This window comes from Panthera onca, chromosome B3 (assembly GCF_046562875.1).
Source record: "Panthera onca isolate mPanOnc1 chromosome B3, mPanOnc1 haplotype 2, whole genome shotgun sequence".
NCBI lineage: Eukaryota > Metazoa > Chordata > Mammalia > Carnivora > Felidae > Panthera > Panthera onca.
Window position 1 is genome coordinate 74,331,146 of NC_138344.1, and position 14,695 is coordinate 74,345,840.

At 54.9% G+C, this 14,695-nt stretch overlaps 2 protein-coding genes across 4 annotated transcripts; both read right to left on the reverse strand.

Moving 5' to 3' along the window:
- Positions 1–13: 13 nt before the first annotated feature.
- Positions 14–8,759, reverse strand: IPO4 (importin 4). The gene is made up of 30 exons (XM_060619313.3): positions 8,662–8,759; positions 8,496–8,582; positions 8,289–8,368; positions 8,162–8,203; positions 7,583–7,712; positions 7,309–7,488; positions 7,013–7,078; positions 6,806–6,907; positions 6,636–6,719; positions 6,229–6,393; positions 6,087–6,140; positions 5,820–5,929; positions 5,407–5,515; positions 5,114–5,243; positions 4,776–4,889; positions 4,554–4,667; positions 4,183–4,303; positions 3,920–4,031; positions 3,697–3,809; positions 3,510–3,587; positions 3,372–3,429; positions 3,170–3,275; positions 2,885–3,078; positions 2,687–2,731; positions 2,221–2,346; positions 1,912–2,120; positions 1,674–1,806; positions 1,481–1,585; positions 481–550; positions 14–378 (listed from the first exon to the last, which is right to left on the reverse strand). The coding sequence occupies exons 1-30, from the start codon at positions 8,728–8,730 to the stop codon at positions 248–250; spliced, it is 3,237 nt and encodes a 1,078-aa protein (XP_060475296.2). The 5' UTR covers positions 8,731–8,759; the 3' UTR covers positions 14–247.
- A 322-nt stretch (positions 8,760–9,081) lies between these two features.
- On the reverse strand, positions 9,082–14,668 carry TM9SF1 (transmembrane 9 superfamily member 1). Of its 3 annotated transcripts, none has more exons than XM_060619321.2 (6): positions 14,558–14,668; positions 13,772–14,133; positions 12,350–12,971; positions 11,878–12,063; positions 10,320–10,593; positions 9,082–9,745 (listed from the first exon to the last, which is right to left on the reverse strand). In XM_060619321.2, exons 2-6 carry the CDS (start codon positions 14,114–14,116, stop codon positions 9,352–9,354), a joined length of 1,821 nt encoding a protein of 606 aa, XP_060475304.1. In that variant the 5' UTR covers positions 14,117–14,133; positions 14,558–14,668; the 3' UTR covers positions 9,082–9,351. The 3 variants fall into 3 exon arrangements, with proteins under 3 accessions (XP_060475304.1, XP_060475303.1, XP_060475302.1); XM_060619320.2 differs by lacking the exon at positions 14,558–14,668 and adding an exon at positions 14,429–14,531; XM_060619319.2 differs by lacking the exon at positions 14,558–14,668 and adding an exon at positions 14,392–14,517.
- Positions 14,669–14,695: the final 27 nt, after the last annotated feature.

Below are 14,695 nucleotides of genomic sequence, written 5' to 3' on the forward strand. Positions count from 1 at the left end.
CTGTCAGAGCTACTGTTTTTCAAGCAGAAATTGAACTGCCTTTATTAGGGTAGGATGTCAAGCCTTCATTTGTGTTGTTCCACAGTAGAACAGATCCAGAGACGCCTCTGCAGGGCAGCGGGCAGGGCTGAGACTCCAAATGGCTACGAGGCCCAGAATCTTTGGTAAGGCACGAGCTGCACTGGGCTGAGAGGTGCTCTCGGGGTCTGGGCAGGCTCTGTTCTCTCTGGCCTGGCTGCAGCTCAGTCTAGGTGAGGCCTAGGACGGCCTGGAGCTCCTGAGCTTTGTCACCAGGCAACGAGCCCAGTGCTGAGTGGAAGCTGTCGGTGTGCTGTCTGGCCAAGAATGTCAGGAGCAGCAGCAATGCGGCCTTGGTATCTGGGTGGAAAGTGCAGAGGGAGAGATCCCACAAGGACTGGCCCTCCCCCAGCTGCCCCAGGCCCTGTGACCCCTGGCCCTGCCCACTACTGCCACCCTCACCTGGTGGGATCTTATTGTCGGCCAGAATGAGGCTGCAGATGCGCAGGAGCTCAGGAGCCACATCTACAACCTGTGAGAAAAGAAAGGCTGACTTAGGGGTGGCAGCACCCTTGGGCCCGGGTCCAGGGGGGCAGTGGTAGAGACCAAAGAGAGGGAGAATCTCCCACCAGGGATACTTTGAGTGTGATACCAATTCACATCCAAGACAACTGTGAAACATGAGAAGGACCTAAGAAACATGGTAGTAGTAATTGTTTTTTTTGAAGGAGACAGGATTGTGACCAAAGAGGAATGAAGTTAAGAACAAAAGAATCCCCTGGTTTCTCTTCAGATCTATTAAGTCTTTCACCTTTTATTTTAAAGAAAGACCAAAAGAATCCCAGACACTTGGGAGCTCCACCAACAGAACAGTCTCTAGAGAAGCAATGGAACAGGAGTCCAAACCTAGCTGGTCAGTTCAGACGAATTCAGGAAGCAGGGCTGCTCTAATTGGAAGGGATGGTGGGGCAGCCCAGGGATACCCACGCCCCATGAGCATCCTGAAGGAGCCCTGGTATAGGAAGTTAGCCTAGGGGCGCCTGGGTGGCGCAGTCGGTTAAGCGTCCGACTTCAGCCAGGTCACGATCTCGTGGTCTGTGAGTTCGAGCCCCGCGTCGGGCTCTGGGCTGATGGCTCGGAGCCTGGAGCCTGTTTCCGATTCTGTGTCTCCCTCTCTCTCTGCCCCTCCCCCGTTCATGCTCTGTCTCTCTCTGTCCCAAAAATAAATAAAAAACGTTGAAAAAAAAAATTAAAAAAAAAAAGGAAGTTAGCCTAGGGAAACTGGTTTCTAGCTCCCCCCAGAGTGTGCAAATGGCCAGGCACGATGGAGCCTCCCTAGGAAAAAGCACTAAGGAGCGTCACAGGACAGTTTAAACTGTTACTCTGCGTCAGCTACAAGCGAGGCCAATTCTGCCTGTGATGAGCAGCAAGCTCCCCTGAGGGCCGCCAGCATCAGCATTACCTGGTCAGGGCTGCTCTGGTACAGGAAGCTGAAGAGGTGTCCTATGGTGACCCATTCCTCCAAGTCCTCCTTCAGTGGCAGGGCATGCAGCAGGGCAGCCAGCACCTGGACACAGAGATGCCTCAGGCCCCTTGTTCCGCACCCTTGCACCCTCCTCAGCTTCCTGGCTGTGCCTGATGCCCCTGGGTCTCACCTGGGGCTCCGGTTTCCTTGTGGGACTGGCCATCAGCAGGCGGGCAAGTGCCCCACAGATGTTGTCACGGACGCGATCGTGGCGCTCCCGTGCCAGGAGGGGCAACAGAAGCCCCAGCAGCTTGGGGAAGTGTCTGGTTCCACAGTCAAGGAACAGGCACGCGGGCAGACCTCTCCCGTCCTCGAGTTCCAGGGATGCTCCCAACCCCACCCAGGCCCTTTCTGCAAACTAAGGATACTCCTGAGCGGGGCGGCCCCCATGTTCTGCCAGCACCCCCAGCCCAAAGATGGCATTGCTCCGCACCTCAGGGTCTGCCTCCCGGGCGGTGTTCAACAGCACAGGGAGCAGCCGAGACACAAACTGGGCTGAGGTGCCACCCAGGCCCTGAATGGACTCCGCCAGGGTCCCCACTGCAAAAGACTTCTCTGCCACTGTGCAGCCTTGCTTCTGGTGGGGGGAGGAGTGAAGTCAGCAGGGACAGAGTGAGGGGCTGGACACAGGGTGCACAGGTAGAACAGGGTTCGAAGCCAGAGCACAGAGCACTCACCGTCTTGCACAGCAGCAGTGGCAAGAAGCCGGCAAAGAAGGGGGCGAAGGCATCTCCCCCGGCTGCAGCTGCCAGGGCTGGGATGGCCTCTCCCGCATGCTCCAGCAACATGGCATCATACTCAGCCTGCGGAACCAGGTCAGGGGCTAGAGCACCAGAGCTAGCTCTGTAGTCGTGGGTGCCTCCCACAATGCCCCTTCCAAGCTGGCCATGTTTGAAACACAGCTTTTTCTCCTGGTACACCTACTCTTAGCTATCGATCCAAGCCCACCCCAATCCCCACCTGCCAGAAGCCTTTCCTGAACCTCCAATGCCTTAGTGGGAGCAGGGCTGCATCATTTGGAGCCATTACCAGCCTTTTAGTGCCCCTGGCCTCCCTAGGCCAAGCCCAGGTGCACTGTCCATCTCTGCCCTGTGCAGACTACCCGGACAGCCTGGTCCCACAGTTTGCATCCATGGCCCTCACCTGGTCCTCCTCTTCTTCCTCCTCGTCGGTGTCCTGACAAGCTATCTGCAGGAAGAGAGTTCAGCTCAGCCTGGCTCTCCTGCCCCTTCCCCTTTCCATGGAGGGGAGATAGGGGAACCTGGACCTGTAGGAGCTTCAGACTATCCCCACTTAGGGCTGAGCCATCTCCTCAGCCCACAGTCCACCCATCCTGCTCACCTTCCTTTGCAGCACCGCCTTGAGCATGTTGCAGAGCTCAGCAAGACGCCCAGGGGGCTGCAACGCGAGGGGCCCGCAGCCGCGCAGCACCCCCGTCAGCGCCTCCAACACGGCCATCACCACCTGGCGCTCCCGTTCCACATTCACTGCCTGCATGTAGGACGGCACCACCCGGGCGAGGGCAGTCTGCAGAGCTGGGGACATTATTAGCTGAAGCCCCAATCAGACCCTGTCCCTCCCGCCAATCGCCCCCTGCTTCCAGGGGCCCTAGCCTCCCCTGCTCACCTGCAGTGTTGGGTTCTGAGGGGCAGCTCTGACAGGCCTTGTGCAGTGCGCAGCAGAACTGACCCAGGGCCTCGTGGGCTGCCTTCCGCACGTTCAGGTGAGGGCACTGCAGGGTGAGGAGGGGCAGGATGTGCCTGCTGTGTTCATGGCCAACGCTGGGCCCTGAGCCCTTGGATCCCACCCACTCTACCAGCCCTCTCACCTCTAGCAGCTTGAATACTTCTTCAAAGACAGTCTCCATGTAGGGAAGGAAGGCCACACTGTGGACAGACAGACATATGGCCATTGGGGAAGGAACTCCCAGGCAGGGTTCCCAGTGCTGGGGAAGGCCGAGGCTCACCTGGTGTTCACAGAGATCTCCCCCAGAGCAGCACAGGTGTCTTCCTTCTCATCGAAAAAGGCATTTTCCACGCTGTACCTAGGGTCAGGTGGGGAGGCAGCAGCCATCAGGCACCAGAAGGGGCAGATCTGGCATTGGGCCCTTGCAAAGCCAGGATTCCTCTGACCAGAATGGCAGCCCTCCGCACCCTGAGATCTCTGAGTCCTCCTCCTCTTCCTCATCCTTGTCCATGAGCTCCTCCTCTTCCTCCCCATCGCTCTCGTCAAACAAAAGGAAGGAGGCGCTTCCATCGTACTGAGGCTGGACAGAGGAGGCACAGCAGGGACTCGAGCTTAGCTGAGACTGGGAGATAAATGCCAGTCCCGGGCTGCCCTTCCCCAACTGGCCCAGCCCACCCGTTCTCTGCTCACCACAATGCCTTCAGTGGAACGCAGTGACAGCAGCATAAGTGTGGTGATTTGTGGCAGGTGTGGCGCCAGGCCCTCACCCATGAGTCCTGATAAGGCTGCAAACAGGCTGTACCTGGGGGAGGCAGGCAGAAGCTGTACAGGCAGAAGGGGGAAGCCCAGGAAAACCCCTGATCCAGAAACAGGACAGGGTTCTCAGGTCAGGGCTGTGGATCCAGTGGATGGGCAGGAGACATGGGACAGGGGTGGGGTGAGGGCTCACTCACGTGCAGCGCCGCAAGTCAGGGTCGTCTACCTGGTCACACAGGCCCAGCCCTAGCTGGCAGCATTCCTCAGCCAGGGGCCTCATGGGCTCCCCCACTGCTCGAGCCAGCACCCCCAGTGTCTCTGTGGGGACAAGGATTTGGTTAACACTAGGATGTGAAGATGGGTCAGAGGTGTGCGAGGCCAAGACCTGGGGGACCAAAGATGGCAGCTGGGGGGTGATTCAGGAATCCCACTTGTGTTTCTAGGCACAGTGGGAAGGGTGCTTCCTTCGATGAAAAGGAAAAAACCTGTGTTGCCCGGGGGGAGATCTTTGTGAACACCTTGGCCCTTCCCCTGCACTGGGAACCTTGCCTGAGAGCCCCTTACTCACCCAGGCTCTGGATCTGCACAGGCTGAAGGTCCTCATGGCCAGTTAACAGGAATTCCCGCAGGTGCTCCATAATGGTGGGGAAGTAGGGCAGCAGGGAGGCCTGGGCAGCTGTGGCTGGGGAATGGAAGGCCAGTATCAGAGCTGGAGTGAGGACCACCGGTCCATCTGTCACGGACACCCTAGGGAAACCCTGTGCCCTGCCTCCTGCCTCCTTGTCCTCACCAATGGCCCCCAGGGCGCTCACAGCCAGCTCCTTGGCCCGGGAGCTGCTGGGATTCCTCAGAGGCTGCAGCATACATTCCATCAGCTCCGGAAGGTAGGGCTGCACTTTAGGCCCTGTAGGAAAAAGCATTCCTCTAACACCCAGGCCAGGTCTCCTACATTCTGGGGGCCCACCTCCTTCCAGGCTGACCTCTAACATCTAGCCCAGACCTCTTTGGGTGCCTGCCACACCCCTTTCTCTGCTCCAGACAGTGGTTCAGGGAGTTGCACATCCCGTCGCCTTCATCCAAAGCTACATCTCCGTCCCCTCCCTCACATACCCGATTGCCATCACCTACCCAGGTTCTCCACGAAATTCTCCAGGGCATAACAGGCCTTGGCTAGGTGGTTTGTGTGCCCAGAAGGCACCGATTTCAGGTAGGCGAGGAGCAGTGGCATCACCTCCCCTGAATAGCTGCTGATATGGGGCTGAAAGAAGGGGAAAGGAGACCCCGAGTCAGCTCAACCGCGGGTATGCCCTCAAAGCACGCACCTAAGTGCCAATGGCAGCAGGGATGCCTGAGGAGGGGAAGCTGGCCCCTGGGAGGGGTGGGGACTCTGAAATGCTGACTGCCCATTTAGCCTTGCTGACCTGTAGGTTCTCTGAGAACTGGCCCAGGGCAAACAATGCAGCATTGCGTACAACTTGTGATGGGTCCTCCAGGCCCTTGCACACGATCTGCAGCAGTGGGGACAGCAGTCTGGGTGGGGCAGAACAAGAGAATGTAGTCTGAGGGGCAACACCAGAAAGCCCTAGGCTGGGCCATTCTCATTTCCCCTGGGAAAAAGGCTTTCTCTGTCACCAGACAGTAGGCACCACCCCTGGTCCCTATAGCTGGGGAAGCCATTTAAGTTATTTTCCAAATCAGGATGCCTTTTAGAGTGGTGGAAAGCCCTACTGATAATTAAGCTCCAACAATGAGCACAGACCAGGACTGCCACGCGCTGTGTGGTGGTTCTCTCCACTGCCCAGCCTCCCTCTAGGAAAAAGGAATAGACACCTACCTCTGTCTGATGTGGTCACCAGCTCCATCGGACAGTACGGCCAGCACCAGGAGCCCGGCCTTGCGCTGGTACGGTCTTTCACTCCGCAAGGCGTCTTCCAGCATGGGCATCTAAGGGAGCAGATGGTACTCTCCAGAAACCCTGGCATAAGCCTGCCATTCCTCCGGCAACTGGCCCTCCACACCTACTAGGGCCCAAACATCTTCAGCAATGGGAGACTAGGCACACCTGGGGGTAGGGGCGCCAGAAGGGCAGAGCCACACTTACCAACAAGGGACAGAGCTTCTCAGGGGGCAAATGTAGTGCCAGCATGTCCACGACCTGAAAATGGACAGGAAGACTTTGCTGGACTCCATCTCTGCCCCACAGCTACCTAACACCCTGTTACTACCCCTGTAGCATATCTCACCTGTACAGCAAAGTGCTTGGGAGTCTCCCCCACCAGCCCAATCTCTACCTCTTCCTCTTCTGAATCCTGGTCCTCAGGATCCAGCTGGCCCAGTGGGGGCTCGGCAGCCATAATTGGGAAAAGGGTGTGTAGTAAGGGTGGCAGAAGACGATTCTTCAACAAAGCCTTGAAAAGAAGGTGGAATGGTGTCCCTGAGAATCTGCTCTCAAGATGGACTCACATTAAAAATTCTAGCCTTCTAGGCCATAAAGGGTCTAACAGAAGATTCCCAAACTCCCAGCTAGGAGCTGGGGTGAGGCCAGATCAATTTTAAATATCTAAAGATACCCAGAGATAGACAGAAAGCCCCAGCAGTGAGGTAAGGGATGGAAATGGGGGTGCACTAATGTGCGTCACAGAGTACTCACCTTGCTCTTGACTTTAACCAAGAAAGTGAGGCAGCAGAGAATACGAACACGTATTGCATCACCCAGAGCCACGTTTTTAGCCACCTGCCCAGAGACTAACTTGAATCAGAGAAAGGCAAAGAAACTCCCAGCAATATAAGCAGCAGAGGCTGTGCCTGTCCCCAGCTCACCTCCAGGCAAAATGTGAGGACCTCAGAGAGGTGGGAGGTGATGATGGGCACCTCTGACTCTAGCAATTCATCCAGGGCCTCCACAGCCTCACAGGCCTTTGCCTGCCAGACAAACAAGTCATAGGGTTACCATGCTCTTCTTCAGTGGACCAGGCTGGGTGCTCCTACACTCTCCTTCCAATAGACCTCTTGCCCACATGTCCTCACCTCATCTACAGGGATCAGAGTCTGCATGGCCACAATGAGCTTGGGCACCAACATCCGCGCAAGAGGCTAGAGGACAGAAAGCATAATACGGGCTCATCTCAGGCCCCAGAAGCTGGCAGCTTCCTCAAAGCCTGGGCACAAGATGAGCCCAGGTACAGGGGATACCCACAGTATCCCCTCTCAAGTGTTAGGAAGCACAAATGGCAGAGACTCTGAAGTAGTTCTGCATCCTGCAAGAATGAGAATATGAAGACCCAAGAATAGGGAACCAAGAAAGGTGAGGACCCACATCTTACCACGTCATCGGTGCCCAGGTAAGGGGCCATGGTGGTCAGCGTGCGCAGGGAGTAAAAGAGGAGCCCAGGAGAGCCCACCTCACCAAGGGTCTCATTCAGAAGCCGAAGAAGCTCCTGGTGGTGGGGTTGGAAGGCCTCAGGCCGGGAGGTCACCACCACACTTAGCAGCAAAAGGCCCATCTGTTCAGGAGTAGGGGACGAGAGGAAAGCTTACATGGTCTATCCAGCTTCTCGGTCCCTCCATCCCTCCCGCCCACCGACAATGTGCTAATACCTCTCTCTCTGGTATGTGAAGGCTGTGGGTACTGTGCTGAAGAAGTTGCATGAGCTGAGGCCAGGCCTCCAGGCCTTCCTTTCGAAAAATGGTGGCTGAGAGCTGGGCCAGGCTAAGGCTCACAGAGTGCCTGCAAATAGGAGAGATACCCCCACCACCCCCAATCATCCTCCAGTACCCTCCCCAGCACACGCTGGGCCTGCCTCAATGGGCTGGCCAGGAAAGAAACCTTCAAGTGTGGGCAGAGTGTTTGCCAAGTTGGGACACATAAGACCACTAGTGGCTAACAGGGAGACCAGCAGCATGGTGGGTATGTGATCTGGTGAGCCTGGTTTCATGCAGACTGAATTTCAGTTCTGTTCTTCTAAATAGGATATGGCAGACCATCACAGCCCATTCTTATGAAGTTTAGTCTTCAACATGGCCTTAGAACACTTGCTCCACCCTTGGTCTAGAACTGAAATCTTCCCTTCTCCCTGCCCCAGGCCCTGCCTGGAGCTGAAAGACAAGGCAGAAACCCAAAGAGGGTCTCAGTAGGGGGTCAGTCAGGATCCCAAGAGGAGGCAGGTAGGCACTTACTGGGTCTCTCTCTGGAAGGCCGACAGGACCAGGGACTTGAGGCTGGAACACAGGTGACAGGTGTTGGCACTTGGCCGGCCCAGGAGCCGCCTCCGCCTGGCCCCGCCCCGCCCCTGGCCCTGCCCACCTCTCCCGATGCTCAGCTGTCAGCCGTCGCCAGTGGGTGCTCAGTCGTCTGCGGGTCAGCACTGCCGCGAACTGGCGGATCTGGGACGAGGAAGCACGCACGTGAGGGTTTGGGCAGGAAGGTGCTGAACGGGCCGCAGGGGGCAAGCTGGGGGCGTGACCAGTGGCGTACTATGGGACGCTCAGCGGGAAGGGGCAGGAGCCTCACCTGAGGATCGGCCGCGGAGGCCAGCAGGTCGCAGAGCGCGGGCAGGGCGGCCGGGTCCCGAAGAACGGTCTGGAGCTGCTCAGTGGCCTGGCGGATAGTTTGGGGGTCAGAGTAGGGCTTTTCCCGCAACCTCCCGCTCGCCCGGCCGGGTCTACCCTGTCCATACCCGGCGGATACGCTCGGTGTCCGGCAGCAGCAGCTCCCGCAGGATCTGCTCCAGGCCGGCGGGCTCCATGGCAGCAGCCAAAGAGCCGCTACTGGGTCGGGCGGGGGGAGGGACAGCACGTGGAGGCCCCGAAACCCATTTCCGGCGGAAAGGGCGTTGCTCCGAGCCCCTCCCGTCACCAGGGTGATTCAACTCGCTTCCCATCCGGAGCTCTGGCTTTGCCACTTCCGTTGGCCTCAGCGCCGGCTGAGCCGCGGAAACAGGCCCTGGCAGTGAAGGTTCCCCCAGTCGAGAGTTCCCAAGCTCCGCGTAGAACTCGAGTTCCGTGCGTGCCGGGCCGACCCGGTTTTCTAAAGGGACACTACCCTTAACCGCAGGGCAAGAGTTCCTATATCCAGACCAAACCCTCCAACTACAGGATCCTTTTTCTTAATAAATTTTATTTTGATAATTGTAAAAAGAAAAATCAGGACCAAAACTAAAGGCAACTTAAAAAGTCCAAATATATACTCCTTATATAATAGAGATTTGTAATTTCCAGGCCCTCCGGGGGGAAGAGGGGCCCAAAGGGCAAAGGGGAAGTAGATAATGCCATCACACAATTCAATCAGAAGAGACGTTGGTAAGAGATCAGTGGGCCTCTGGACGTGAAGAATGGGAGAAAAGATCAATAGTTTTGCCACCCAAAACTTAGTCCATCTTGAGGTTAACATAGATATAACGGATGAACTTTAGGGAAGAAAAAAAGGAGATGGTGCCTAGCATGAGGAAGAAGACATAACCAGTGAGTAAGGAGTAGCCAAAAAACTCTACTGTCTGTACTGCCCCTGACATGTTGGAGCGCCGAGCATAGTAGAAAACCGAGTAGAGGAAGATGAAGAGCCCAGTGGAGCCAACACTCAGCACAGATCGCCACCACCAGCGGTAATCCTCCCCAGACAACTGGAAGTAGGTGAGCGCAATGGAGATGCAAGCCCCCACACTCAGCAGGATGGCGAAGACAAAGAAGAGGATGCCATACAAAGTGTACTGTTCCCGACCCCATACTGTGGCAAAGATGTAGTACAGCTCCACAGAGATGGCACTGTGAAGAGAAGAGAGGATACACAGCATTAAAGGGCTGTGCACTGCCAACACAGTGGCCAGGTCAAAATCCAGCCACCCCCTCCATGTTACCGGGTCACTGTGGAAAGTGGGTCCACTCCACTCCCTGCCCTACAGTTCCTGGCTCCGTGGGGACTCTTTTACCCATGACTAGCTGTGCTCATTTCAAGAACAGCTTCCCTGATAGGTTAAGAGCGAGGATCCTGTCTGTTTTATTTTCTGCTCTATATTATCTGCCTGGCACTAGAGGTACTCAAAAAATTGGACAGGCAATCACATGGGCTTTAAGCCCCAGCTGGTGCCTGTGGACACTAAAGTCAGAAACCAGGAAGGCAGTGAACGGAGCAATGTCTTTGGAGAGCTTTATAAGTGAGCCACCCTCATCTTTGAGTTGATTTAAGCCGAGTCCTGCTTGGATACAGGAGGAACTATTTAATGATCTCTTAATTGTGCACCTGAACCAGGGATCATCACTCTTGTTGGGTCAGGGTACTGAGAAAGGCAGTTAAAGTCGGGAACCTGAGAGTGATGGCCAGAGCATAAAGGGAGGATACCTGAAAGGCAGGAAGCCTCCAACCGTCATGTGGATGAGCGTAGATTTGTACCAGGGCTGGGGCGGGATTTCCCGGGCGATGTTCTTGGTGCGACAAGGTGCATCAAAGGGGCTAGCGTTGTTCTTCCCGAAGATGCCTCCAATGACAGTAAGGGGGAAACCCACCAGCAGCCAAACCGTCAGAAGCAGCAGGATGGTGGTGGCTGGCAGAGCCTGTGTCGAACCATTAGCCCAGTGCACTGAGTTCACCACACTCCACGTCAGGAAGAAAGGCACTGCAGGGATGGGCCCCCAGAAGGAGGGTCAGCTGGAGGAACATCCCTGGGGCCACCCACTCTGACTAGACCTAACAGGGAGAGAGGTGAAGCATCCTGCTCCCAAGCTGACCTCACCTTTTCGCATCCCATAGTTCTCAGTTCCTTATTTTACCAACATCCCTTCCCCCATCCATTATCATTAAGGGTCAAGGCAGCTGTTACATAATGATCAAAGAGAAACACAATCCACCTGCCTCCCAGGGCTTGTTCTGCTGTAGCATTGGTGATTCCTAGCATGACCCATTCCTTTGGCTTAAGGCCCTATTTTCAGAAAATCCTCTTCAAACATAAATGTGACGGAGTACAAATCAGACACTCAAGATTGGGAACATGAAAGGTTCAAAATGCATACTACTACTGCTGCCTTTGAAAGGACAAGCTGGCTTGTAAGGCTAGAGTGGGGTAGCCTCCTGCAAATAAAAAAAAAAAACTTATTTTCGCGGGGACACCTGGGTGACTCAGTCAGTTAAGCGTCCGACTTTGGCTCAGGTCATGATCTCATGCTTTGTGGGTTCAAGCCCCATATCAGGCTCTCTACTCAGTGCAAAGCCCACTTCAGATCCTCTGTCCTCCTCTCTCTACCCCTCCCCCATGATGCGTGCACATGTTCTCTCTCAAAAATAAACGTTAAAAAAAAATTTTTTTTTTTTTAAGTAGGCTCTAAGCCCAGTGCAGAGCCCAATGTGGGTCTTGAACTCACAACCCTGAGATCATGACCTGAACCAAGATCAAGAGGGGGACACCTAACCAACTGAGCCATCCAGGTGCCCCCAAAAAACCTTTTAAAAAGGGACTATCAAGAAATATGTTCGAGAAGGAGTGTTATTTCACTCTTAACATAATGGTTAAGAATACAGGCTCTAGAGTCAGACTGCCTGCATCTGAAACCTGGTTTGCTTCCTCTTAGGAGTGTAATTTCAGGCAAATTGCTTAACCAGCCTTCAATTTCCTCATCTGTAAAAATGGGGACAATATTAACTCCCGCATAGAGCTATTGTGGGGATTAAATGCGATGAAGGCATGCAGAGTGCTTACCATGCTGCCTAGAATATTTTAAGGACTTAATTTTTAAACTATGCAAAAGAAATGCAGTCTTGTCTTTTGAATGGTTTTCTTGTTTCTTTTGCCCATTTTCATTCCCTTAAGGCCTTACTCTAACTCTATCCCAGGTTCCATGATGTGTTGTAAGTTCCTAAACCCTCAGTCGCCAGGCCAGCCCACCAGGGAAAGGGCAGTCCTCACCAGAGAAGAGGCTGGTGGTGAGAATGATGTTCCACACCCAACGCTCGCCTCCAATCTGCCGGTAGAAGTGGCTGGACACGTAGCCAGAGATGCAGCAGGTCAGGGCATACAACAAGATGGCTGCCGAGTTAATGGCCCCATGACGGTGCACATTGAACATGCCCAGCAGCGCCATGACAATAATGCCTGCAGGGTAGTAGTGGAAAGCCTGTGTCAGGTCTCACCTGTCCCTTTTCTGACAACTTCAGAGGAATCATCCCCCTTTCTCCCAGACCCAAGGAAAACAATATCCCCTAATTCTGTTGTTCAGCAAACCCACAACTGAATATACACATGCTTGTTAAAGCCACCCACCCCTTAGGTTTGCCTCTCACCTTGGAAAGAAGAGAAGATCTGCAGATCTTTCCAGAACAAACCACCAACTTAGTTCTACCCCTTGAGAGAAATCCCTGATTAATTTTTATCACCTCACCAGTGCCAAGGGCCAGGAACTGGGCACCCACACCAAGCACAGCACAGAGCAGACCACGGTATGGAGGGAAGCGGAAGACATCTGTATGGATAATTTTCCAGCCATTGTCACCTTGATCAAAGTCATCACCAGAACCTGCAGAGGTAGTCTCCTCATCCAAGTTGTATCGAGCCAGGTCGTTTCGAAGCACACGCATGAGAATGACAGCCACAAAACCCACCAGTAAAAACACAAGCACCATGGAATTGATGATGGACAACCAATGGATTTCCAGTGTTCGGGGAAAGAAACCACTGTCATCGCCACGGCGCCTGTCACTCCGACGTTCCACTGAAGTCTCAGACCAGCGCACGCTGTAGGTGTGGGTGAGGCCTAAGAACTCATCAGGTCGTAACCCATCTAAGCTGTGGGGCTTGACGTCCCGCACAGAGACATTGGCAAATATAATTCGGTCTCCGTGGAATTCTAGGTGGAAGTCCAGATGGGTCCAAAGCCCTATCTTGTGGCTGTGAGGCAGGAAGCCACTCTCCTCCATGTAGCCCACAAAGCCACGGATTGGCAAATCATCCACTACAAATTCAAAGTAATACAGTTCCTCAATGGCCTGGCGCAGTTGCTCCACCTACAAAGAGCAAGTCAGGAGTCAGATACGGCCTCCCCAGGCATAGCGTTAGAGCAAGGTTCCACAGCCTGGACACTTCTGACATTCTGGGCTGGATAATTTTTATTGTGGGGAGCTGTCCTGTGCACTGTAATATGTACCATCCCTGGCTTCTTCCCACTAGGTGTCAGTAGCACACCCCCCCCCCCCCAGCCCCCCTCCCGGCAGTGACAACCAAAATTATCTCCGGACATTGCCAAATATCCCTTGGGAGACAAAATTGCCCCCTGCTGAGAACCACTAGGTTAGAACCTAGTATGCTGGGATTCTCCAAAACGAGCAATGTGACTTGACAGGGTTAAGGTGTAGAAAAAGGAGAAAGGCAAGGTGTCAGAAGGTCCGGAGTAGACTAAAGTGCCCTAAGAGAGGATTTGCTAAAGAAAAAAAAAGCATCACAGGAAAGATTAGAGTGTAAAGGAGCCAGTTAAGAAAGCCAAGAGGTAAGTATGGAAGGAAACAACTATATAGGAGTGATAGTTGGGACCTTATTACCAACAGAGCAGCCTGGAGTCCGGAGCCCTGGGCTCTAATATCACCTCTGCAATTCAGTATCCATGTGGTCTTGGAAAGTCACTTTTGAGCAAGTATGTTTCTTCCTCAACTGAATGCAAATAATACCACCTGTCCTGACTACCTGGTGGGATTGTAGTTAGAGTTAAGTCAGATCATTTCCATAAAGATGCTATAAGACCATAAATTGTAAGACACTGTTTAGTCCCTGGGAGGGAGGGCTGACTTCTAGCCAATGTGGAGAGGCTGACCTGTGCAGAACTGAGCTGCATGTGGCACAGGATTCTCTTCTCCACATTCTCCCGAAAACGTATCTCGTACAAAGACTCAGCCATTCGGTCCCCATCCAACACTTCACCCAGGCTAAGGCTTTTGTGTCGTATCTTCTCAGGGCAGCAGACCGGAAGCTGATAGTAGTGGTAAGTCTCCTGAGGGTTGTGGTAGGGTCCCACTTTGTTGACATATAGAATGACGGGGTCACCGGCCTTGTAGTGTGTCACACCTTCCACCCCAGGCTCATGGCCTGTGCCCAGCAGCAGCATCAGAAGTGACAACCACTGGTAGCTCCAACTCCGCGGGTGCCCTAGGACTGTCATCCTTAAGGCAGCAGAACCTGTTTGGGGGAGTCCTGCAGTTATGGAAACCAATTCCTGACGCCCCAGGTCAAGTCGTTCGAACCGCTCCAATTCCTCCCCTTGGGTTCTCCAACCCTCCTTCGGGAGGCCGCCTCCCGACCCCCAGACAACACTGTCACACTGTCCTCCTTTGCTCTCCTGTTCTCTGAGTCTGGGGCCCCCCTCCCGCAGCCCGCCTGCCCGGGACCTCCCCGCGCCCCAGCCCGTTTCCATGGCAACGCCACGCGGCCTCGCACCTCAGGCACCTTCCCGCGGCCCCCGCGGGGTCCTCACCGCACGGGAAGGGCTGGCCGAGGCGGCGCCCGCGGCCTCTGCGGCCCCGTAGCTGCCCTTGGGTTCCTGCCGGGGTCTCCCCCCTGAGCGGCGCGCTAGCGGCGGCCCGGGAAGGACCTGACGACCGACCTCCACGGGGTTGGCCGCCGCGGTGCCTGATCGCAGCGGCTGTTGCCACACCATACGGTAGACCGCACTGAGTTCAGTTAAGTGTTCGCCGACTAGCTTTCTCCAGTCGGGAGCCCGGCCCAGCTCTGGAGAGCCCGC

Excerpts from the sequence above, each read along its gene's own strand:
- TM9SF1 (XM_060619321.2), bottom strand. The coding sequence starts at position 14,116 with ATGACAGTCCTAGGGCACCCGCGGAGTTGGAGCTACCAGTGGTTGTCA. Across the intron at positions 12,064-12,349 it reads GTTCCTGGCCCTTGGCACTG|GCATTATTGTCATGGCGCTG; the intron begins GTGAGGTGATAA and ends ACTACCCTGCAG. Across the intron at positions 9,746-10,319 it reads GGAGGCTTCCTGCCTTTCAG|TGCCATCTCTGTGGAGCTGT; the intron begins GTATCCTCCCTT and ends TTCTCTTCACAG.
- IPO4 (XM_060619313.3), bottom strand. The coding sequence starts at position 8,730 with ATGGAGCCCGCCGGCCTGGAGCAGATCCTGCGGGAGCTGCTGCTGCCG. Across the intron at positions 7,713-8,161 it reads GCCTTCCAGAGAGAGACCCA|GCACTCTGTGAGCCTTAGCC; the intron begins GTAAGTGCCTAC and ends TCCTATTTGCAG. Across the intron at positions 2,732-2,884 it reads AGGCGGTGCTGCAAAGGAAG|ATAGCTTGTCAGGACACCGA; the intron begins GTGAGCAGGATG and ends CTCTTCCTGCAG.